Below are 26522 nucleotides of genomic sequence, written 5' to 3' on the forward strand. Positions count from 1 at the left end.
GAGCTGAACCAATGTTGCCTGCCATGGGCAAGGTTTCGGTTTTGCTTTGTGATTTTCATTTAAAGGAAGTTTGCAAGAAAACTATTTAGCTTTTTGGAAAAGGAATGGCATAGAACCATTTAATACTAGTGGTTTTGACACAATTATCACCCGTAATCCTAGAAATTTTGAATTTAACCAGAGTTGCTCTTTAAGGTCTTGGAATGTCGAGTCACTAAACGTTTGAAGTTCGTTTAGGGGTGGTTGCTCTTTGGAAAGCACTTTGTGACGACATGTGTAATAAAGAGTTCCACCCGTGGAAGGTGAGGTGACCAGTGTGTGTCTCCCTTTCAGATCTTTCACATTGACTTCGGGCACTTCCTGGGCCACTTCAAGAAGAAGTTTGGCATCAACCGTGAGCGGGTGCCCTTTGTCCTCACGGAAGACTTCCTCCACGTCATCGCCAAGGGACAAGAAAACCCCAGGAAAAGCAAGGAATTCCAGAGGTAAGGATAGTTCTTGTCTTCCAGAGCAAAGGGCAATTCCTGGACAGACGAAATCTGCCATTTTGATTGGTCCACAAAGCTTTTTTTATGAGAAGCCGTGTTATGGCTGTGAGATGAATAGCCAGGACTAATGTGCGAGTATTTTATAATGATTGTAATGGCGGTGGAAAGTTTGGTTGTCTTTTTTTTCCCCCACTTTGAATTAAGTTTTCTTTCATCGAATCGAGTGTGACTGCGTTGGGTGTTTGGATCTAGCTCGGCTTATTCAAGCATCAAAAAATGAGTCGCCTAAACTGACTGAGCTCTTAACAGCTTGCTCCCTCTTTCTCTGCGCCAGTCCATAGTCTGTGGAAGTGTGATGAAGATGTTTGTTTATTGATCTATTTTCAATACCTTGAGAACTTAAAGGGCCCATGAAACAAATTTTGGGCTGGAATAAATCAATTTATATTGGGATTTTACTAATAGCACATCGTTCTGCGGGCCAAAAGAAAAAAAGGTAGAAAGTCAAAAGCCTGACTTTCGGTGCGAAAATTTGAAAACACAGCGGACTATTTCGTACCTCCTTCCCCTTCGTAAGCTCTCTGCCTTTTCACTGTGATACATCCGCGGACCCCGCAGTGCGTCACCGGGCCAACGCAGCGCGTCACCGGGCTCAAACGCACGTCACATGGCACCGGACCTCACTTAATCCCTTCACCCCTAAGCTGACATTGTGGTGGAAGCTACGCGCTTGCCGGACCAATCAGCCGCCTGACCTCATTCTCTGCGCGTGGGTATGCGCGAGAGAGCGTGATCACGTGGCAAAAGTGTGGCTGGCCCAACGAGCACATAGCTTCCACAGCACTGTCAGCTTCGGGGTGAACAGGGTGGGGAAAGCAATTTTTGTCTGAATTTTGAGCGACGGGCTAATCTTCTATGGGGAGAATTGCTGTGCCCGGGAACACAAACGAGATTACGAGAAAGAGGGGACTCCCCCTTTTCCGTCTTCTTGAGTTGTTTGGTAGAATGCGCAATTTATGAGTTGAGGAGGAAAGCTAAACAGGAAAAAGTTGGAAAAGCGTTTCATGGTTCCTTTAAGACATTACGGATAGGAGTGGTTACAGTCTACGGTCATAAGGTAATGGCACATTTACTATTTGTTAGTACAGTAAAATGGCTTCTAGTTATTACAAGATTAGCTAAGGCGTTCTCGAAGTGCTGGTGATCTTTGATTGATGCCGTTGGTATGGTAAGGCGATTCCGTTTTTTTGGTGTGCACGGTAGTAACGACTGAGGTAGATATAGCAAAGCTGAAGTAATGCTTTAATGGCATTGAACAGGCATTGAAGTATTTACCGATATAGTGAGGGTACTGATGTAATGACAGTCGACGCAGATGAGGAACCCTCGTCTGCGTCTACTGTCAGTTGAGGATCCCCTCCTAGTCCCAGCATTGATGCAGTAAACCTGTGTAGGAGCTTGCAGACCCTCTAAACAATCACGCAAATACTGGGGACTGTTTGGCTCATAGTTATGCGTCACTAGATCGCTCACATCTGCTAAAGCAGTGGTTAAACTGGAAATACAGCTTGTTTAGGAGCGAGGACGATACAGTAAAACCTCGTTATAACAAAGTTGAAGGAGCGATCGTAAATATTTCGTTATAACCATTAGTTTGTTATAGCCAATGTCCATTACTTCCCTATTAGCATGCAAGGGGAATTATGATTGCTTAGTTATATCCATTAGTTTGTTATATCCCATTTTGTTATAACGAGGTTTTACTGTAGTAACATGTGCACTAAGTATGAAATTCGTGATGACAAGTGGAATATAGACCTCACCTAGTACAGTCATTTTTCGAAGCACGTCACGACATAACCTCACGAAAAAGAAGAGTATGTGGTTCTTTACCATTACCTATTTTGTAGTACCTTTAATGGCACAGGGATTCTAAATGTCGCATTAGCTTTGTTGGCAGAATCCGGTTCGGTTATTTCTGCGAGAAAATGGCTTCGTAATTGCCATTAGGCTTGCACCCACGCACAATTTGTGCATCCATTTTACGGTGAAATTCTCCTCACACAAAAATTCCTGCGATTCCGAGGCGTGCGCTACTCCACCGGTGCCAAGCTATCACTCTCTTCGTTGCCGTCTCCCTTCATGCAACCACATCATCTATGGCAAGACCATGGTTCTCCCCAAGAATTTTTTAGGGGTGGACATGACCACCATGTGGGATGGGGGGGGGGGGGGGGGGGGGGGGGGCGGCAGGCAGAGGGGAGGGGAGGGGGAGGAGGAGGGGAGGGGAGGGAGAGGAGAGAGGAGAGGAGAGAGAGAGAGAGGAGGGGTAAAGGGCGATAGTAGTAGTTTGCAATGCTGCACAATCTAGCTTGCTGACAGAATGCACTTGGTGTGGCCCTGTGAGTGATGCCACGCCATAGTGATAAAGCAAAGACCAGAATGCCTTGAAAAAATAAAAACGGGGAAGGTAAGTGGGGAGCGAGCGAAGAGGCAAAAATAAAGCAAGCCACAGCACGAGCAAACATTGAGCAGCAAAAGAGTCCTCTCTGCTCTCCGCCGCTCACCGCCTGCGGAGAGAACTGTTGTGCGGTGCGCGTTAGTCACGTCTGTTTATTTTGTGTTTCTTCTCAGCCAAGCACATACCCCTTACTGCCGACTTTCTCTTCGTTTGAAGGAGTAGCAACAGTCGGTGATGCGATAACGCGGGCTAACATGGAGGCGCGTGGGCCTCCGAGTACGACAGTTTGCAGCCATGTGCGCGGGCCAAATTGCATCATCGTCCTGCGTCATAATCGAGCAGTGGGCGGTCAGTCAGAGCAATGGGCAGTAAAGCCACTCCTGCCCATTGTGGGAAAAACCCTGGGCAAGATGCGACATCACTCTCTCCCTCTTGCCTGCCCACACCTAGCTAGCCTCCACTGGGCAGCAGCCCCGAAACAGCAGCCGCTATCACTGCCATTTCGGTGTTTTAGAACGTTTTCCGGCGCATCTTACGCATCTCCTATAATTATTGTACTAAAAGCAAAGCTGCCAAAGCAAATATCCTAAAGCACATTAGCTATCAATGCTGTATGCTGGGCTAGTTGGTATTGGTCTTGGGTTGCCAAAGGCATGGTAGCGCTTTTTTGGACGAGGACAAAAGAAAGAAAGATAAGACAGACACGAGCGCTGACTGCAACTATTTAATCAACATGGAAATGAGGCATATATACACGCTTCGATCCTATCCATCAACCAACCCCAGGCCTAGCCGCCACTTGCATGAACTGCACCTCCTTATCGAAAAGGTCGATAGATGCAATGCTGACACGCCCCAGCCCTGCCCTTTTTATCTCGTCCGCTTCAACAAATCTCCCTAACAGTTCTATTTTTATGTTTAGCGAGTACGAAGCATGAGTTTGTTCGACTCATGCTCCGTACTCGCTAAACATAAAAATAGAACTGTTAGGGAGATTATTGAAGCGGACGAGATAAAAAGGGCAGGGCTGGGGTGTGTCAGCGTTGCATCTATCGACCTTTTCGATAAGGAGCTGCAGTTCATGCAAGTGGCGGCTAGGCCTGGGGTTGGTTGATGGATAGGATCGAAGCGTGTATATATGCCTCATTTCCATGTTGATTAAATAGTTGCAGTCAGCGCTCGTGTCTGTCTTGTCTTTCTTTCTTTTGTCCTCGTCCAAAAAAGCGCTACCATGCCTTTGGCAACCCAAGACACATTAACCAAAAACAAATATCCACACTGACTAAAAACAAATCTCCTAAAGCACACCGATGAAAATTAAATCTCCCCGAAGCATGTCATTCAACAATGCAACAGCTGCGTTAGCAATCGCAGCACGATATGTGCGGTCATTTACAGTTTCCTTTTTCCTGGCAGCTTCCAAGAGCTGTGCGGCAAGGCCTACCTGCTGCTGCACCGCCACGCCCACCTGCTCATCACCCTGTTCACCATGATGCTGTCCACGGGAATACCTGAGCTCCAGTCCATCGATGACATCGGCTACCTGCGCAAGACGCTGCAGGTGGGGCAACTGCCCTCTTTGGGGTTTTTATCTCGCCGAGGGGAAACCGCCCATGTGGCATGGGTCCCCACTCGATTTCTGGCCCATGAGTGGGATTCCATGTTTTTGGCAGCGTTGGTTAAAGTACATGTAAAAAGTACCTGAAATAATCACAAAGTAAATGAAAGGTTATGCATACACCAACTCATCTCTGTGACGTCACAGCGCGGTGGTGGCGCGTCGGTCGCACTTCCGGTCTGGGGCTGTGGGCAGAAGTCCCCATGGCAGACGTGTGTTCCTGCGTTGTTTTGAAGGGAACCAGACAAAAACCTGCCTTCTCGTCAAAACGCTGGGACTGGGGCCGTACCAAAAGTGTCGAGAAAGGTTTGAAGGTCAGTTTTCACGTGCTCGGTTCGTCCGAGAATATGGATATATGCCCTGAAAAGGGAAAAACAGACGCCCTCGGACAACTATTGCTTGGGCGGGAAGCACTTTGGGTTGAATTCACGGATACTTGTGGTCATCAGATTTATTTGTTTTGTTCCAACATGAATGCCAGAAAACTATCAAGTTGTGTGGACCACCTGCGGACTACGTTCAGTGCGTCTTCAAGTTCAAACAGCCGCCTGATCGTTCGAACTGTCGTCTGCTCTTTCAAACGTTTCTGCTTGTCGTCTGCTCTCTTAGACGACGCCGGCCCGTAGACCAAATGTTGTTCCGGTACTTGCGATAAGAAGTAAGTGCAGGCCTCAAAAGACTTAAGTTTGAAGGTTGGTAAGCAGGCTCGATGTAAAAAGTAAATACAAGGAGATGTTGATCATTGTTTCCAGTGACCATCACTGACTTGCTATGCCTAATTGACTTGGTCCGATTCTGCTTGCGATTTTCAGTATCGACGCCGACCATCTCAGCTACGGTTCACGCTTTTGCAGCCCGAGCGGCGTCGCGACTGAAAATTGCGAGCGAAATCTCATCATGCGAATCAGGTTTCAGCGTACATACTGCGGCGTCCACGCGGAATGAATCGCCACATGTCACATTATTCACGCGAAGGTTCACGGTGTAGTGAGCCTCGGTAATTTCGCTGACGCCGCTCAAGTAGACCGACATCGCCAGGAAGACATAGAATCAACAATTCAAACGCGAAAAAGAGCAGGGGGACTCACGCCGACGCCAACAACATCACATTTCAATGGTTTGCTTATGGGTGACGGCGAGCTTGTTGCTTACACCCCCATCGCGCATGCGCGGCGCCGGTGGCGTCCGCTAGGGGCGCTCCGGTTTGTTTGTGAACATGAGTTGGTGTATACTTCAAGTAAGGTAGTAAGGACACTGGAAACAATGTACTTGAAGCAAAGTTCTATAAATACAATGACATTACTTTCTAAGTAAAGTACAAATTCGTTTTGACACAATTGTTTTTTTTTTGTTTTTTTTTAACTGGCATGAATTGTTTTAATGGTAGTGTGGCGTGCATTAGTTATTTTCAGAAATGGCAGCAAGAATTAGATACAGTCAAGTGGCTACAGAGTAGTTGTTAAATTTATAAGGCATTTAGTTGTATATCATTCTTATTGCCGCCATTGCTTCACTCAGAGTTATAATGACCAAGTGACATCTCGAAAAAGGATAAAGCATTTTCACATGACGATACATAATTTTTTTTTTATAGGTTGGTGAACTTTTATATTCGCCCTCTCACTATTTCTTCAGAGTTGACAAAGCATAATTTTGTTACACAAATTTAACAAAACCAAATTTGGGGAATGTACTTCGAAGTCGGGTGTTGTACTTTTCTCGGAAAGTACCAGGAAAAATACTAGTGCAAGTACATACTTGGAGAATGTATTTCAAGCAAGGTACAAGTTTTCTAAATCTACTTAAAAGTAGTACTTTAAGGTGAAACACTATCCGAAAAAGAAAAAAGAGATTTCTTAAAAAGTAAGTTGATTTTGAAAAGAGCCATATTTGAATCCACCCCCATCTGGAGAGTCTTCCCAGAAGGCTTCATTTGTTTAAACTGCATGGTTAGTTTTCTATTAATTACTTTCGGTCCATCGATGCTAAGGAAAAGGTAGAGGAATTAGCACTTTGAACACATTAGAAAAACTCTTGTTTGGTAGCGGGATAAATTACTTTTTGGAAATTTTATTTTCGCACTTGCACTCTCCGGGCATTTTGGTGCATATATGGTGAAGAGAAATGTTGGGTATTGCATTAGTTTTCTGACGATAGTTTTCCTCAGCAATGTTAGGGTGTTCCTGGTAAAAATGACTATAATTTCTTTGATAATTCATGTATGCATATGAAACTTTGCACTGCATCCTACCTCGCACTGCCAGTATATACTCTAAACTTCAAGCTTCACTCATATTAACCCAAAGGTTCAAACGTTGACCCTTTTGGGTAGTGTCCCCCTTAAAAAAAACACAGAAAAAAAAAAAAACACTTAAAGGGCATATATGAAATCTACATTTTTTAAAATACTCTTCTTATGAAATAAAAACAATATTCTCGCAATATTTATGTTGTTGGGCAGCCACACAGCGCTTCCGAAGACTCATAGTTGCGACAGCTGTTTGCTGCAAACTAGGTCGGTGGAGGAGATCTTCCCCTAAAAACCTCGGTGATTGCACAACAACTCACACTCGTAAAAATAAACAAGCATGTCGCAAACGCCGCAGCCATGCTCGTTATCTTTTGAAGCCAAAGCGGGCAGGGAATCTCGGGATATTTTTTAAAGCAATAACGACTCTATCTATATTGTTTGTTTTTCAAACGTAAAATTATTCATTTCATTTCATTTATTATCCCTTAAAGGCCCCGCCAGGGGCATTACATAAGGGGTGGGGGCAATACAAAGAAGCACACAAGTAGAACTTTTATACAATAAAAACGAAAAACAAAACATAGAAACAAGATGTGGCTGAGCACTGGCCATAGGTAGGAGCATCGCACTGATTACATATTAAATATAGACGATACAGCATATCTGAAGAGGTCGGGGTCACTAATGAGCACTACACTTATTGTTGATTAAAACACTATTACGGCACAGAGAGACAATTTTACTACAAACATTTCACACATCAATCATCCTCCCAACCAGTGAGAGCCGAGGAAAGGTGCTTCGTTTTGTAGGGACCGGGCGGGGCCTAGTGCAGGGCTACCCCCCCCCCCCCCTAAATTGCGTCTAACATTGTATCTATTGCTAAAAAAAATTTTTTGTACAAAACAATTGCAAATGTTTTTTACTTTTTTTTTTTAAGGAGACATGCATTAGGGTAAATTTTTTTATATAGAACTACGTCTTTATGTCACGAAACTTGGTCACTGAAATGACGTCACAACACCGGAGCTCCTACCAAATTGCATCGCTGCTCTCCCTGACGGCGCACCACTGTTGCCAAGACTCGTGCAGTGCGCACGCACGTCCTTTCTTATCTGCTGACTTGCTCATTTGCTCGCTTCAACTCAACGCACTCCTGTCTGATTGAAACGACGATAGACGCCGCTCCGGCAGCCGTGATTTAACAATCTTCGCTCATAGCTCTGGACAGCGGCCGGGCGGCCGAGCTCGACTGCTCTGCGGCATCGGCAGTTCACGCGACTCTCGCTTGCGACTTGGTGAAGCGTTAAAAACAATCGCACACGATTCCACATATGCAACTCAGAGATGGCGGCACGGTCGGCTGCACTTTTGCCTCTTCCGGACTCCGAGCCGCGGGCATTCGCTTCTTGCGCACCCCAACATCGTCATATGGCAGGAGCCCATGAACTGCGTCCATAGTTCTACGTAAATTTATGCTGCATAACTCACCTATGCACCGACCAATTTCTAAAAATTATTTACAATATTGAAAATAAATAGTTTATGGTGCTTAATCTTTTCTTTACTGTTAGATTTGATATACCATATTTTTCGGTGTATTTAAGTCGCGGGTTTTTTTTTTCAAACATTTTTCTTGGTGCGTCTTATACAACAATGTGGCTTATATGCGTTTTCGTTTTTTTTAATTCACGGTGCAACATAGTTTTTTTTATGCGCCGCACATTATTTCTTGTAGAGCACCGTAACCACGTAGCCGTAGGTGGTGTTGCCTTTTCCAGGAGGCAGTGCTGTCGCCGCATCCTTCTACATTTTTCACAACTGACTCAAAAAGTGAGAAATTTTGCGGTTTCCTCTAAGCGGCTCAATGTGGATAGACAAGACAGTGAGAATAAAACTTTGACAGCATATGGTCGACGTTGCCTAATTCAGTCATGGTTCTGTATTCTTTTGCTTCAGTCCAGTAACACTGAAAAATAAGTGGTCTGGTATACATGCATTGCAAAATGTTTTCTCGCATCTTTCTTAGTTTACGTTTATGAGCAGTTTTTATCTGCCGTGTTGCAGCCATGTTGGTGCATGAAAAAGGCTCGATGTTCACCTAAGCACTGCTTATGAGTTGTGAATGCGTTAGCATGCAAGCCGCTCATCTGCTCCCTTATTTCGTCTGCTGCATACTTTTCGTTGCCGGTCAGCGCACGCGCTCTCCTGGGCGCGCTGACTTTGAACGCTCCGTGTTAATGGCGCGCTGACGGACACGCACCACCATGGGGTGAGCGATCATATAAACTGATGCACAGCGGTCAATGGGAGCCTCGTCAACGCGCACCGACCAATGGGACTGAAGCAGAAAATCCATCAGCTTTACTCCATTCCTTTGGGATCGGGGAATTTAGGTGCCCCTGGCTAGCTTTTCGCTTGGTTTCATAGCTGGGAGCTCGCTTCACTTGGAGAAAGGATTTAAGGTGCCATTTGGCACGGCTCGCTCCATGAGACAGTTAATGGTTTTGCATTAAAAGGAAGGATTGAGGTTAGCCTATCTTTTAGTGGTACCCAAAAAAGTGTGTCAAGAATTATCTATCTGCCTGCGCATCGATGCTCGCGGCGTCTCCGTGACTTTGCCTAGGCTAGGCCTAGTGGTCCAGAACTTGGTTCACGAGTGTTTGGCACATTAAACTCTAGTTTGCTCGGCATGTACATGCTTGAATAAAGCCGATTACCTTCTCATTTTGCATGTTTTACGTCATTTTGCTGAAAAACACTTGATTGCCTCCACCTGACAGCGTTGTGCTATGGGCATTTCTCGCAAGTCCAAATGTCAAAGTTGCGCGTCAAATGGTATCTGCAATCTAGCCAATTGCGCAAAAATCCGATTTCGCAATCCCAATGTGCGTAAAACGAAAAAAAACTCATCGCGTGAACCATGCAAGGAGGTGCGACTTATATAAAGGTGCGAATTTTATACCAAATTTTCCACAAAGTCAGCTCAATATACGGAAGTATGACTTGTACAGGGGTGTGACCTTTAGTCCGAAAAATATGGTAGCTTGTCTTTTTTCAGGTTCTGGATGCAGTGTACATTCAGAATATAACCACGTTATTGTGCTCTTGTGCACGCACAGGGGGATCGGTAGCTGAGTGGGCTAGTGCACACCAGCTCGGAGCAAGTGAAGCGAAAGCTCATGCTGCAGAACGCAGGGATCCTGTGCTCAATCCCTACCCCTGCCCGTTTCGATCTGGGAGAGCATCGTACCGGCGTGCGGTCGTGTACCACTACTGCGTGATGCACGTGAAAGACCCCAGGCTACCGGTTGTACTGCACTGGCTAAGTTTCTCATCTACAGCTGAGAGACAAGTCGCCTGTTGAGGCAGACTAACTTCAGGCTGTATAAACTTGCACACAAACACACATGAGGCACAACTACACACTTAAAAAAGCATTGTAAAATAAACTAATTAGCTCTTTTTAAAGCACTGAGTGCAATAAACAACAAAAATCATCTGTTTGATGCTTGTTTCATTTTACATTAATTAAAAAGAGCAAAAATGCCATTTCAAGCGACTAAGAAATGATCCCTAAATTTTTCATAAATATAAAAAAAAAAATACACACTCTAGCTAAACCTGGACTGTTGCATTCTACATATTCTAAAGTATATGCATGCCAAATTTGGTTGTGATAGGACAGTATTGAGAAAAAAATTATTGTGCACAAGCTGTGAGGATACCCCAAAATTACATCAAAAGAAAAATGCATTCGAATGTTACAGTAGATAGGTAGCCAGGCTCTTTTGTGGCGCGGAAAATGATATTTTGTTAATAAATTCCCATGTGAAGTTGAAGCTGCAGAAGACTGCAATGGAGAGGAGACGGCTAGGCTTACTTGTCAACGTAAATGTGATGGTGGACGACGTCACTATTTGAAGAACCATGCAGAGAAAAATGGTTAAGATTTTTCTCTTTCTTGGTTGCCTGGAGGTCTTCAAATGCGTATTTCATTAATTTTGCCATCATAACCGGCACTAATTATTTTTATACCTCAAATATAAAGGTTCAAAAATAATAAAACACCAGTGAACCCAAAATCAAATTTCTATTTCCAAAATATTGCCGTTTTTTTATTTGCACTTCCCTTTAAACGGCGCCTGAAAAGGAAAAAAAATGTTTTTTTAACAATCTGGTTGAGACAGGCGTGTCAAAAAAATAATTTTAACGCGGAAGAAAAAGAAATTTTTAAAGCAATATTGACGGCGCAAGACGTGATTTAGTCGGCAGTTACCTCCTTTCCACTTTTTTTCTCTTTTGGCATTTTGGGCACGTGGAGGAGAGGTAGATCGGCTTCGCATAAAATTTATTTTTTGCTACGCGTGCCCCAACCAGACTGTTTAAAAAACTTTCTTTTTCTTTTCAGGGGCCTTTTAAAGCCCGACCTACAAATGTTTGCTCTCTTGACGGTATCTTGACGGATGGGGGCTCCTTTCGTTGGGGCTGGATGAGCAGGGATTATCCGCCCCCAAGGTGCAGCAACAAAAGGCGTCCCTCCCCCCCCAGTCATGATAAGAATGGCAGAGGGGGAAATGGGAAAAGTGGAGTTAAAGTTGTTGGTGGTCCTCTCGTTGGTGGTGTGGGAGGCAGGTTCCGCTCCGATGGTCTGGAGCGTGGTGGCATGAGCGTCACTGAGTGACGGGTCGACTCACTGCTTGTAGAGAACTATGTGCATTTATTTACACTCTAGTTACAAGTCCCAACTTGGGAGATCATCCTGCCTCGTTTAGAGTCTCGACCCCTCGTCCCCAATTTCTCTCTATCGAATCCCAAATCCGAATCTCCCAAGATCCACTCCGCACTCTTTTTGTAGTCTTGTAGGGGCCTCCTTTCCCCTCAGGAACCGATCAATTTCTTCAAAATCCACCACTCACACATGGTACACTGTTCTCCAATGGTCGGCAAGCTGTCATCCTGGCGCTCCAACCGCCAAACCCAAATTCCTTGTAGAGTCGTTCTTTGCAATTTTCCCAGTCTGGCTGGCGCCAACCGCTAAATTATTGCATCGGGCGAAAAGCGACAATTTGACACCAAGCGGCAAAACCCTCTATATACCGGCACATTCGGTTGAAAGCCACAAGCATCTCCAAGCGCGGGCTCTCCCGGTCTCGGTCCGAGCAGACTCCCGAAACCCGAGACGTTTCTTAACGACCGCAGGGGAACCACTTCCGCATTGCGGCCACTCTGGCCCCGCCGACACAAACATAGAAAGCTAGAAAAAACAATGCTGACGCAACTCTGGAAAGGTTAACTTTTCTAACAAAAGAAAACACCTTAATTAATAAGCATGATTTCTATATACTTAACTGGTGGCAAGAAGGATTTTCCTACCTTGCCGAAAATCATTTTGTTGGTCGGCCTTTAAGTACAATGTACTTAAAGGCCTACTTTTCTATATTGGTTTTTGGGGTTTATTTTTCTTATAATTAGGGGGTGTTCTTTTCGGTATGAACCAAAAATCTGTGATTCTGTGTTTTCTTGGTGTCCATCTTCGGGGTTGGACAAAAAATTAGCACTTGTCAAGAAGTTGCAGGAAACGGGGCATGGGCATGCAATTGTCTAACCTCCAGTGAACATGTTTGTGGCTCGAATAACTTGGGAAACGTTCCACTACAGTGTTGAGATGGAAATGAGATAAGGGGTAGAGTTCCCAAGGAAAAAAGGAACTTCCCAAATGGTTCACTGCAGCTGTGTTCCGGGCAAACGCAAAATAAAACTGTAAATAAAGATTTCTTCTCGCGAAGAGCGGGAATTTTTTTATTGAAGGACAGCTCCAGTTCAGTTTTTTTTTCTTTTTTTTTTTTCCAGTTTAGATATTACTTGCTAGGGGGCTAATTTCTGGCACTTACGTGTAGGGGTGTGCGAATACCAAATAGCAGTTATCGAATTGGATACCGAGTCGAATTAAGCAAAAAAAGCCGAATATTGATTATCGATTTTTGAATAGTGATTTTATTTGTAGGAATTTTTCAAAGTGTGCTGTGAATGGGATTATTATATGTGCAGAGGATGCGCCTGGTGCAGAATATGCATCTCGTACAGAACAGAACCTCAAATGTATGAAAGTTCTGGTGAAAGAAAAAAAGAAAAGCAGCTGTTGATGGATGTTGGGCACTTAAGATCCAATTTTATGGTGCAAACATAATCTATCTACCCTAAGTGTCACAAAAACCCAAAGTTACAGCCACGCGTGCCTTCTTTTCTCGTTAAAAGCACGACCTGACACCGCGACATGTCTTTTTTTTTTTTATATTTATATATTTCAGAAAAGGGGCATTTTGCGATACTTGGTCTTAATATTAAGGTAGAAAAAGGGCACCCGGGATTTTGTTTTATATAAATAAACAGATAGCTGTTGAATCTGAGTAACCACAGAGACGGTTCGTGCGCATATTGGTCGTAAGTGCGCATGTGTTGTGTTGTCGTGCGGAAAGAAGGCGCGAGCAAACGGAACAGCGATGACGCCTCTCCGATCGACGTTTTTGTCTTTTCGTCACCTTCTCACAGTTCCTAGTAATTCAAATGCGGCTATCGAACAGTCTGAAACTCTCTCAAATCTAGGCACCCTACTTTTCTGTTCCGTTCCATTCCGAATCAGAATTTGCGGCTTGCGGTTCTATCCAAAAGAATGACGACAACAGCTCGGCTGGTTTCAGTGGCACGGTTAACGTGGTTTCTTTTTGTGATCTTGCAGTCGCCGATTTTTGTGAGTGTGGCAAGCGTGTTCTACATTGGCGCTTCAATTCGAGACGAGGGGCTTTACTCGTGCAAAGAATTAGGCGTGGCGCGGAATCCCAGCGTCCCAGCAATTCCTCTGGAAGTGGCGCTAACGGGGTGTTTTGGTTGTGATTCAAGATTAGATTGTGTCGCGATCATGAGTAAATCTATGTGCTATAAAGTTTGTGGAGAAAAAACGAATCTCTTGTCAGCTCCGCGCCGACCACGGATCTTTGGCGGAATATATTGAATATTCGAGTGACCGAATGCTAGGAATTCGATTTGCGAATCGAATTATTTGGGAGCTTGCTCTTCGATCGGAATTTGAGTATTCGCACACCCCTACTTATAGCTACATACCGAAAAGATGAAACCCTACTCACGAGACATGCTTTCATGGTTACAATACAACCATAAGTCGTATTTAGATTTCACATAATAAGGCCTCGGAAGCATTGAACGGGACACTACAAACTCCAAAACGTCATTCTTATTGATGTCTCAAATGTATGGCCATACTTTTTGGAAAAGAAGGACACGGTCAAGCGAAGAATGTAACATTAAGATTCTCCTGGAACAAGTTGAGAATAAGGGGAAGCGGCCTTGCTTCTCTATTTCTCGTTTCAGTTCACCTGCTCGACGGAATAAAGCAAATATGGCCATCTTTAACGGATGGCCGTATTTCTTTTCCAGAAATACGGCCATCCGTTAGAGATATCGCTGTGGAGGTGATGTTTTGGGGTTTTGCAGTGTCCCGCCTATCACTCCAGCCTCGTTTTGTAAGCTCCGAATTTCGGTTTTTGCGCCCGAGTGTGCTGCCACACATTCTTTTTTCACTGGGTATAAGCCTGGCAGCAGCCGGCAACGCCGATTTGTCACGTAGCACCGAGCACATTCGAGTGTGCGGCAACTCCCCAGACATAAACAAAAGAGAAAGCGCCATTTTTTTCTTGTTTCTTTTTTTGTCTCGTGTTTTTAGGCTACACTTTGCATCAAATGGCTAGTTTCCCTGGCAGAAAAATAAATGCTGCGTGAGTCAAAACGGATCGTGGCCCTTTGAAGGGTTTGTATAAGGTGGTTTCTTAACGTATCGCATCATCACTTCGTATAGAGGCAGCCAAAGACGATGCTCTGTGTATCAAAATTTCAAAGAACGAGCTTACCCAAGCAAAGATTCAGCTGTTCAATGCGGGAATTCGCTATAACTACGGCGGCTATAAGTAGAGAAACAATGCTAGCCTACACTATAAAAGGCTGCCATAGCTGGGACCTGTTCCATTTGTGCCTTTCCGTTACCTAGGTGGAGAAGTCCGAGGAGCAAGCCCTGGAGTACTTTCAGAACCAGTTCTTTGAGGCCTACGGCGGAGCCTGGACGACAAAGGTGGACTGGTTCTTCCACAGTGTCAAGCACTTCTAGTGTGCCGCTGCCAGCTGACACAGCGGGAGACAGCAGTGTGCGAAGGCCGGACTAGAGTGAGAAAAACAAGTGTACAGGACGGTGAACAAAGCAACAAGGAACTCGCTGCAGAGTCGGGCATTGCTCCACGTGGCAGCATTCTTTGCATCTCACTGCCGAGAGAATAATTTGCTCCCCATTTTTAGAGGTGTTTTTTTCTCTCTTTGCTAGTATATACATAATATACGGACTTTTTCCTTTTTTTTTTGGCTTTACAGGTTTGTTTTATGAGAGCCGGAAAGGCTGCATTAATGGCGGCCTTTGCAGGTAAGTTGTATGGCCATTGGGACATAATAAGAGGCTGATCGTGACGATAAATTCAACGATTAACTCAATTTTTTCATGAACTTTTAAGTTTGTGGATATAAACATATGGTTCTTATTAGAAACTTGCTGAGCATCGTCAAGAACTACTATATCAGCTTTCGAAAGTCTTCAAGCTCGTGGAAAGTGCAGTAGCACGCTAAAGTTAACACTTGTGCAACATGCAGAAGGCTGGTGGAGAGAGAATGTGGATGATCAGAGAAGACAAAAAAAAAAAAACGCGCAGGCGTGTTATCACACCGATAGCCTCGCTCCTGCTGCACGGGTGGTAACTTTAGCACTCGACCAAACTTCTCATGTGCTCCAAGTATTTGGAAAATGGACTGACTTGGCGGCTTTTGATGGCGCTCAGCAAGTTTCGCATTTAAACAACGTGTTTATATTCACTAATTAAAAAGTTAGTTAACATATTTGAGTTCATTAGCCTACTTATCGTGACAATTAGCCCCCTGTATTTTGACCCCCTGGCCGTATAACTCGCCCTCACAAACCGCACTAGTGTAGTAGCTTTCACGGCCTTTAAAAAACAAACCTGTAAAGCCTAGAAAAAAAAAATACCCTGTATGTATCTTGCAGCAGCCTTTTGGTTTTTCATGGTTCCATTCCTTTTTTGGGGTACTTAGGGCTAGTATCCACCATTACTGCAAATGCACAGGAGGGAGGGGAATGTTACGGAACAGCACGTGACAGCACGGCACATACCAACACGGCACATAGTCGAAACAACAGAACGTCTGAACGGCGCAATGCCAAGAGAGCGGCACGCATCAAAGCAGTGCAGCGATGATAGGCATGAGTGCATAGCCTGGTGCTGTATAGAGAATGTCATGATGTGGTGTTTTGATGGCATTCCTGAAAGGCTGCAGTTTTATTCACCACGCAATATATTCTATCAGCATAAATATTTTTCATCCCCCATTTTACTATTATGTATCGATGATTTGGATGGAAGTATGGAAATTGAGTCAATGACGGCATTCACACAGCTTGTTTATTTATTGCCTTTGCCATTAATTTTAGCTCAGTCACTGCTAGTAGCGTACTGGGTCCTAATAATTTGAAAACACTGAAGTTCATGGGTTTTAACAACCAGTTGTGGTAGCACAAAGGTTTATGTATGATACAGACTTTTAATGTTTTAAATAAGTCGTTTACCGGAGACTTTTGCTGGAGGTTTGATCATGATTTGTGTTCAGTTTCTGTTGTTGCTCTCAAGATGTAATGCTGAAAGTTACGTAAAGTAAAAGCACCATTGACTGCTAAACATAAAAGTAGAAACTGCAGTGCCTCCCTCCTTTAGGAAGACAAGCTACCTCTACACACATTTTTTTGTTCACAGTGGAAATGTCTATATGTCTGCTCGAAAAATTGCCGCCAATTAAGCTACAGATCATTTTCATTACAAAATAGTGAACACTTTCATTGAAGTTCAGTACTTGAAATGTTTTTCCTACAAGGTGATATCTTTGTTAATGGGAGTCTACAGCCCTTGATGTAATATAAAATACAGTTTTAAGTAATAGTTTTTAATTGTTGGTAATCTGGAAATAATTTTTACTAAATATTATTTCATTGAGAAGCATGATGAAGTAAATGGTGTATTTGGACAGCAGTTAAACAAAGGACCATTGCTAAAAAAATTCCCTTATCAGGAAAAGACTGTAAAGTTAAGTTTGAAACTCATATTAAATATAACTACAAACAAGTTATCATAGCCACCTTAAGGCCTTTTCTAAAATGCCAGATCTTCTTTCTTTTTTTTTTTTTTCCATTCGACTGGCTTTGTGGCATTGAGATTCTGTATCAGTTTCCAAAGCACAAAGATGAGGGTTTAAACCCTGTGTGGTTTCTGTTCTAAGGAGACTTTTAAATGTTGCTCATAGCTTCAGTTCCTTAGTTGCTTTACAACACAGAGCCCCAATTTTTTTCTATTTTCCTTGCATATGCTTGCTTTAAATGCACTCTTTTGTTTTTTTCGTTTTGTTGTGTACTTTCATGTCATGGTGCCACAGGAAGGTGCTTTCCAGTGTCTTTGCAAGTGTCAATGATTGTTGTAATGAGCCTTGCTTAAAAAAAAAAAAAAAAAAAGGAGAGGAGAAAAGTGTGCATGTGGTGCGTGTTTACACAGGATTCTTAATGCATGTGTAGATCGAAACTGAGGGTTTTCTTCCAATTCCTTCCGAACATTACAAAGGTTTGCTGTATGTCTTATCTGGAACTGCTACGTGAGCACAGTTGTGCTATCTAGAGACATATCTGTGCAGGGCCCTTCCATTTGCTTCTTGGAAAAGGTCTGTAAGCATCTTTGGCATGGATGTTGACAAGATAAGCCAGATGCTCTTTTTTTTCATCTGCTGGTCCTGTTGTGCTTGGAAACTTTTATAAATTAGGTTCCCAGCTTAATATGTGATAAGAAGAGTGATTCTTATTTTTTTCTTAATGTGTCAGTTTAGGATAAAAAAAAAAAAAAAAATGAGCAGCAGCAAAGAGTAATGCTCCTTGTAACTTACTTTTATTTTTGTTAGGAAATGACGGGGCAACAGTCAGCACTGCCATGACAATATACTGAGTGACCCAAGGAGCGGCCAGGCTCTTTAAATCGACCGCAAAAATCGGTTTCTTAATCTATCGCGTTCCGATTTTGTACAGCGTAGGCCACAGATGGTGCATTCTTTTGTAAAATTTGTAAAGGACAAACTTGCCTGAGGAAAAAGTAAAGAAGAAAAAGGCTTAGCTGCTATGGAACCGCTTGCACCATCTTTTGCCTCCCATGTGAAACAGCGCCATATTGTTTGAAGACCGGGGGCTTTGCTGCATTTCCATAGGAGCTAAGCCTTTTTCTTTCTTTAATTTTTCACCAGATAAATTCGCTCTTTGCAAATTTCACAAAAAAAAATGCACCATCTGTGGGCAACGCTGCACAAAGTCGTAGCGCTAGAGGTTAAGAAACCGAATTTTGCGGTCGATTTAAATAGCCTGGCCTCTCCTTGGGTCACCCAGTACAATGAAAGCATGATGGGCAATTGTGGGGTTTTGGCGAGAGATTTTTCAGAATGAAAGTACCTGGTTCTATAGGTGCGAAATATTTTTTTTTTATTCTTACTCTATGTATAATATAAATATTGCCGCCATGCTTGCAGTTTTTTAGGTAAAATGTGACATGTACTTGGGTTATTATCACCACGGCAGCTGTGCTATTATATGAGTGAATGCATCGTAGCGAAGCGAGCTCAGTTCAGGCTGCAGTTGACACGGGGGTGTGTTGACGGGAGGTTTTGTCTCATTCGCTGCACTGTCCAAGTTACAATTCTTCTTTGTGCGTTCGACGGTGAAGAATGTCCTCCAAGATCAGCCATTTTTCGTCTCTGTCTTTCTGTTGCCAAAATATTTGCCTTTGCATGCCTGAAAGGATTTACTGAATGACTCTTAACTTCTGCAGCTGCCCTCACTGAGTGGGGGAGGGGACTGCATCACACGAATATGTCCATTGCACAATAAAAATAGCACGAGGTAGTCTTTTTGTCATTTATGCAGATTGCCTCGTTTTTTTCTGCAATTTGTGACCTTCAATGGCACTTTAGAGTAAATACTCTGGGTCCTTTTTATGAGCCACATGTTTGTATTGGAAACAGCTCCATAGTGACCAGCGGCGTTGCTAAAGTCAGCGGCACCCAAGGTGGTAACCTGCCACGACCCCCCCCCCCTCCTCCCTTCCCGCCTCCTTCCACTGCCAGGCTGTACCCGGGGCAGTTCGCCCCCCCTCCTAGTGATGCCACTGATATCGACATGGCTAAAATGGCCAAATGCACCGTGGCTTGGAGCATGTGAAGCGAAAGCTCGCGCTGCAGAACCCAGGGATCCTGAGTTCGAACCTCCCCCTTCCCTCCTTTCGATCAGAAGAAGTGGTACACCGGCATGCGGTCGTGTCTCAATACAGTGTGTGCATTGAAGGCCCGAGCCTAGCAGTCGTTCAAATTGCAGGGTGTACCCGAGTACACAAGTTTCAAAGTTACGATGTTTTTATAAGATTTATGGTGCTAAAATAGCTTTAAAAGCTGCATCTCTATTCTGCACTTTTTTTTTAGGGGCGAAGCTCCTTAGGGTCTAGCCTTGTCCGTCCGGCGTCCGTGCTCACATCGATTGCACTGCCTCCGGGATCGGCCCACTTTTAAATAAAAAACGTACGCCCGCACGGGGGTTCAAACTCGGGACCGCTTGCTTACGAGGCAGACATCTTAACCACAACGTTGCACTCCAGCGTTGCATGTAGCCGCTCAACGTCTATACAGGAGAGGGCGCAGCGGTCAAATGCGTATATAATCGCGCTAAACTTTGCATGCATTGGCTCAACGTTTATAGACGAGAGGGCGCTGCGGTCAAATGCTCAACTGCGTATATAACCACGATCCATACCACACATTCTCTTTCTGACATGGACCGTTGACTTAAGCGGTGGAGATGTTTTCCCACAGCTTCTAACGGATCCAAGCTGATCCGCTAGAAGAACCACTGGCTCTGCATTTCACCGACCATAAAGCAGAGTAATAATGAAGTCGAAACGCAACCCAGAACTCAGCACTACCTATAAGCAATAAAAAAAAAATCAGTACTACCAATGAACAATAAAATCAGTATCATCAGCACTACCAGAGCTTAGCCCCAATCAGCTTCATTCACCACGTGGAGATGCGGTAATTTTTCCCATTCAAACTGGTCCCAATGTGTAACTTGCTTTGTGTTGGTGACTAAACGCATAAAAAGAATGTGGTGTATGAATACCAAAAGAAAAATGGGGCAGGATACAGTGGCATTCAAAGAGAATGGAAACATTTAGCGTATACTGTTCTGAACATCAAGATCCCGAAATATTCATGGTGTACTGTATTTTGGAATGCATGAAAACTGCATGTGGTGCTTCCTGAATTGATGCCCCAGTTGCAGTGACTGCTGTACATTCACTTCTAGCTTTTGTGTTCATAGTAGGTTTACTGTATTGGTGTGGACTGCAAACATCACCATCGGGCTTAAGGCAAAACATTGCTAGCATTTTAACTGGGTTTATATTGGGTGCTGGTCGCTAATTTTACCACTAATTTTTCTTCCTGTATTTTTTTTTTTTTTTAATTTTATATATGGTGAAACCTCCTCGAATCAGGCACTTGCAGCACATACTAGTAGCTAGCGTGCTTCTATATTAGGGAAGTGTTGGAGTTTGAGCTTGTCCTACTTCAGATGTCAGAGCAACGGAGGCACTGCTTCAATGCTTTATTGCTTCCTTTTTGTGGACAAATATCAAGGGACATTTATTCGTTATAGGTGCGTGTGTGGAAATCTATGTACAAAGATTCCATAATGACCAATTATGTGGTGCCACTAATGTATAGGGTGTTCCAAGTCGCCTGGCTCGATCTAAAATGGACCGTAAAAATCAATGCCTGCACATAGCAATCTAAACTTTTCGTCAAAGGTGTATTTCACAGGTCGGTTTTTTCTTGTAGAATTAGAAAGCGTAACTTTCCAATTTGCGGCCAAGAAACTTACCAGGGTCACCAGCGGGTGGCGACAGGGGTGGTTCCCGTTTCGACCCATTCCCAATTCAACCTTCCCGTTTCAACCCGGCTCAAAACGACCTTCTCGTTTCGTCCTTTCCCATTTCGCCCTATCCCGAAACAACCTTCCCGCTTCGGCCATCGCTCGTTATCAATTGGGTCTGTTCGTTTATATTGTTCGTTAACAGTTGGTTAGGTTCAAGTGTCCAATGTCTGTTCTCCTTGCTCCACCTCACTTCTCCCTCTCCCAAAACAACCTTGGAGACATGGCACTGTAAGATAAAAGCTGTCAGGGAGGGCTTACCTGAACATTAACAGCTTCATCGATCTGATCAGACGGGATGAGACCTTGACAAGACATAATTAAAAACAAAACAACGCAAAGCCGAGAACATGGTAAAAGGTAATTGACATGCAGGATACAGCGCTGTGTCCTGTCGGTTACCTTTTACTTTGCCCATCGTATTTGCACTGTTTTGTTTTTAATTATGTCTGCATACCAACTATAGCCCAAACTTCTACGTTAATCAACCTTGACAAGGATATTTTTGTAGCAGCTTGCAAATGGGGGTGCCGTGCGGGCCAGGGGACAGCCGCGGACTATCAAAATTGGAGTGTTGCCTTTCTGATAATGCGATTTTCCTGCTCGATTTCCTCAACAAAGGCGATAGCATTTTGTGGTTTATGAATTTTTCCTATGAGCGCGAGGGTTCTGTGCTTGAACTCGTGAGAAAATGAAGTCACAATCATATGCCTGTTAGCTTGTCTGATTTCTCGCTCTTCAAAATATCCCGTTTACTATAAGGAAGTTTTAGAATAACAGACGTAAGCGGTTTGGATAACCTAAAAATAGTGTCGCGATATAATACCTAAGCAACGCTAATCATTGCTTACTCAAAGTGCTTGCCTACGTTAATATAAGACTTCATTATTGTACAGAGCGCGACTGTTAGCGTGAACAAGCGATTGTTGGTTTTCGCTGTTTGTCTGAAAGAATCAAAAGACTGCCATCAATATTATTAGTGTCTTTGAAAGTGCTCATCTGGGCCACTAACCTAAGTGGTACAGTTTGGTACCTTCTAACACCATTTCAAAGTAACATTTAAAAAGTCCTCAACATCGTGTTCGCGGTAACGTTGTCACGTAGTGCACATAGTCCGTTTCGTAGTTCCACATTTTGGGGACCATCTTGAAAGAAATATTTCAAGTGGTTCAAGTAGAAATATATTTCGTTGGAGCTTGTCTGAAAGTTGTGTATATTTTAAGAATACGTTAAAAATACAAACTAGTTCACAACATAACTAAATAGCTCGTCGGCACCTTTGCGTTAATTGCATTGACAAAATTTTGAAACTATTCTTAAGGAGAAAATATGTGCAAAAGATGTGCGGGGCTTTATACTTATGGGTTTAAACGGGACGGGCTCAAACGTAAAGGGTGTTTCGGCTACGGATTCATATAAGAAGGGTGTTTTGGGAATGGATTGAAACGGGACAGGTTCAAATGGGACAGGCGATTCGGGAATGGGTTGAAACGGGACGTGTTTAAACGGGAAGGTCGTTTCGGGAACGGGTAGAAACGGGATTGGGTTGTTTTGGGCTACACCCGGCGACAGAGATGACCTGTGAATAAGTGTTTGGTACGGGATGTCGCAAACTTTTGTCGAACCGGATTTTAAAGTCAAACTTTCGGGGTTCGACTGGTTCAACGAACCATCTAACTTTTAACCAGATTCGACTGGTTTGACTTTGTGGACAGTTTGGCCAGACCTTGATACAAGCATGTCTAGGTTTGGAGAATTTTTTTATGCAAAGGGTTATTTTTATTTCTGAACAGTTGCAATTAACAGAAACTAATTCTAATCACTGAAGAAGTTAATAACTTAATTTTTTGGTACTGTATTAACTGCAATAACCAATGAGTGCTCCTTAATTCATCCCTTAGCCATCACCATCCGATCCAAAGCCAACTGGCCAGCCTGTCGTGCATGCGTATAGCAGTCGAACCTGAGTCGAACTTTTGTCGAACTTTTCACAAGAAGTTCGAAACAGTCGAACCTGGTCGAACTCGAACTTCGGCCGGTTTGCTACATCTCAAGTGTCTGGCGCTCGTATTGATAGATGGCGCTACCTCCTTATTGAGACTGCCCGTGACCACCATGGTTCATTAAAAGGAACATAATCTTTATGTAATGTAGCTTTGGTTTAAAAATAAGTGTGTACAATAAAATCAAACCTTAAAGTAAAAAAAACGTGTTTGCATAACGACGGCATTTTTGTTGCCAAAGGATTTCACCTGCGTGTCCTCTGCTTTCTTTCGCTGGTCGACTACACCTTCGGACGCTGCTCCCGACGCCATCTATCAATATGCGCACCAAGCACAATCCGCAACTCGACTCGGTCGTCTGTGTCGAAGTCTACCGTAGACCCTGGCAAGTTTTTTGGCCCTATTTTTTTACACAAAGAGAACTATGTTCTGTAATTTTACAAGAAAAAACCAACTTGTGAAATACACCTTTGACGAAAAGTTTAGAATTTTTACGGTCCATTTTAGATCAAGCCTGGTGGCTTAAGACACCCTATAGATTGCAGAGCAAAACCTTGTGATCTTTCGTACTCTGACATTAAGAAATTTTGACCATGTCTCACCAGAACTCAAAATTGTGATGATCTCATACACAGTCACTTTAAAACCTTACCTGGTGCCAAGACTTCATCTTTGTCAGGTTTTACAGAGTTAAAAACTGGTTACTTGGGTTTGTATATTGTAACAATACCTAAGGTTTAGTTTAGTAGCAGTAAGAAGGCATGTCATGATCTTATACCGGTATGAGGATCAGTAAATACAGGAAGTTCCATTGTGCAGAGAAGAAGGTTATTAAAAAGAAATACCTAGTATTAAGGAACCAACTTAACTCATTCGTTTAGTTTTCAGTAGGATGCTGACAAGAGGAACGTGCACCTGATAAAGGGAGTGTATTCGGTGGGTCCATACAGGTTGTTCTTAAAAACACGGATTCTAGCATATGTGCACAGATGGTTTCGCAACAAGGCTCAGTATGCTACACTACAAAATAAATTGTGACAAATTAAGGAAACCTGCCAGTCTAGTGCATATAACCCAGCCAGGCTCAGCAAATTATAATCTATTGACAATTGTTGGCAATCTCCCAACTTTTATAAAATTGGGGCAGATGTACTTCTGGTGTGAAACGGTATTTGTGCACTACGCGACAACATTACCGCGAACACGCTGTTGAGGACTTTTTAAATGTTACTTCGAAATGGTGTTAGAAGGTACCAAACTGTACCACTTAGGTTAATGGCCCAGATGAGCACTATCAAAGACACTTCCAGCCTTTCCACTCTGGTGAAGAATTGGAAGACCAGCGAAGCTGTACTATGGTGGGACGACTTTTGGGCAACCTCAAAGACGCCGCCTAGAGGACGACGTCTAGAAAGACCTCAAGGACAACTTCTAGGACGACCTCGGGGACGTCTAGGACGACCTCAGGGATGACATCTAGGATGACCTCAAGGATGATGTCTAGGACGACTTCAAGGACAACTTCTAGGAGGACAATGTCTAGGACAGGGGTGGCCAAACCGCGGCTCGCTAGCTCTTTGCTGGTCACGGTGCGGCTCGCGGATCCCTCGTAAGGGAACCCCCCCCGCTCGCCTCTTTCCACGTTTCCCCAGGAAAATAGAAAGGATTTCAGAATAAAGAACAGCTTCCGGTTTGGCAGCCTTGTGCCCCCAGACGTACGTGGAACCGCTTTTCACTCGTATGTTTCCACATATCCTCTTTCTTTCATTGTTCGACAGTTTGCCGGACCCTAGGGAGAAAGGCATCAAGGACAGGCACTGTCAAAGCATGCATGCACTTTGGCTTGGGGTCGAGGAAATGTTTTGTCTCGCAACCTTTGCTACTCGCCGGTGATACTTGTCTCCTTTAGGTAACGGATGTTCCATCTATCTTGTTCAAGGTCGCGGTAGCCCGGGTTGACATCATTCATAGCTTCCACTAGTCACAAACGTTATGTTCAAGTTCACAAAGGACCAGGAACATTCTCATTGTTATTTTTCCCGGCTTGCAGTTGTCACCCGCAAGCTGCTTTTTTTATGCTTGGGTGGGGGGGGGGGGGGGGATAACCAAGCAGCGGTGTTTGTTTTGCCTCTCCCCCCCTTTCTGCGGCTCTTAGACGTTTCGTGGTTCCTTTTGCGGCTCTTAGGCCGGGTAAGCCTGGCCACCCCTGGTCTAGGACAACCGTAAAGATGACTTCTAGGACGACCTCAAGGACAACTTCAAGGACGACGCACAGAGAAATTCAGCCTTTCCACTTTGGGGGAAACCAGAGTGTAAAGGTTGCCGCCATCCATGAGCGACGGCGGCAACCTGGTTGTCTGGTTGCCGCTGTTGCTCATAGATGGCGGTAGCTGTCCAGAGTTTTGTGTTGAGATTTATTTGTCCACAGACACGAAACTGGAGAAACTAGCCCTTAACAGCTCCACTGTAAATATATATATATATACCGTAAAATCCCGTAAAAACGCCCACCCAAAATGAAGAGATAAATGGTGAAAAACATGGGGTGGGCTATCTTTACGGATGCCACAGCAAAACTGTATCAAAAATTAATGATAAGCGCCGGGGCACCCGCTACAAACCAAGTGACGCGGGGACTGATACCGCAAATCGCGGACATGGCAAATTCGCGTTTCACAATGCGATAAACACGCGGGAGTTCGCTACAAACTCCTGTGTCACGGGAAAGGATACCGCAAGTGGCCGACGCAGCAGATTCGCGTTTCACGGTGCGGAGGAGTCGCGGAAACCCGCCGAGAACTCGCATCTTACGGGAAGGGATACCGCAGATCGCATACGCAGCAGATTCAAGTTTCATGATGCAATAAAGACGCGGGAACCCGCTACAATCTTGCCTGTCACGGAAACCGATATCGCGCGCGCAGATCGCGGACAAAAGCACGGGAATACGCTACGAACTCGCATGTCACTGAAACAAATAGCGCAGATCGCGGACGCAACAGAATCGTATTTCACGATGCAATATACACGCGGCAACAACTAGCGTGTTACGCGAGCCGATATCGCGCGCAGATCGCAGACAAAAACGCGGGAACCCGCTATGAACTCGCTTGTCGACACACCGGTACCGCCGATCGCGCCTTTGATGCGCGATTCCCGTCAGACATCACTTGACGTCCACCGGAAATCGGAGGGTGGGCGATGTTTCGGAATTTTTATGTTACAGATGTTTAGCCAGGTAAACGGGATGGGCGATCTCTCGGGGGAGGGCGCCCTTACGGGATTTTACGGTATATATATGTGTATGGTCACGATGAACGCAGCTTTATCGAGATCATATGCCACAGGGTCATTGTGTCCCCAATGAACCTCTGCTCCAGACTCTGCTGCGACTTGTCGACAGCCTTGCTAACTTTGCGATTTCTTCCAACTCGCTTCTTAAAATGGTGTGAATGTTTCCTTACACAGGCTCAGCAGTGATGCAACATATAGTTGGCCCTTCATCTAGCTGAGAAACTCAACATTCCTCGATGAATTTGACTGTTGTTTGGATCGGACGTGCGCGCT

The 26522-nt window shown here is 44.1% G+C and overlaps 1 protein-coding gene across 2 annotated transcripts in view; it reads left to right on the plus strand.

Moving 5' to 3' along the window:
* Positions 1–17833, plus strand: part of LOC8042151 (phosphatidylinositol 4,5-bisphosphate 3-kinase catalytic subunit alpha isoform) — a 70958-nt gene extending 53125 nt beyond the window's left edge. The window contains exons 18-20 of one of the 2 annotated variants that reach the window (XM_029985614.4): positions 334–485; positions 4366–4510; positions 14881–17833. In XM_029985614.4, the coding sequence (XP_029841474.1) occupies positions 334–485; positions 4366–4510; positions 14881–14997 (414 nt within the window). In that variant the 3' untranslated portion in view covers positions 14998–17833. The remainder of the gene's footprint in view (positions 1–333; positions 486–4365; positions 4511–14880) is intronic. The other variant, XM_042290893.1, reaches the window with a different exon arrangement.
* The last annotated feature ends 8689 nt before the right edge of the window (positions 17834–26522 follow it).

Source organism: Ixodes scapularis, unplaced genomic scaffold (genome assembly GCF_016920785.2).
Source record: "Ixodes scapularis isolate PalLabHiFi unplaced genomic scaffold, ASM1692078v2 PGA_scaffold1__304_contigs__length_218370807, whole genome shotgun sequence".
NCBI classification, from domain to species: domain Eukaryota; kingdom Metazoa; phylum Arthropoda; class Arachnida; order Ixodida; family Ixodidae; genus Ixodes; species Ixodes scapularis.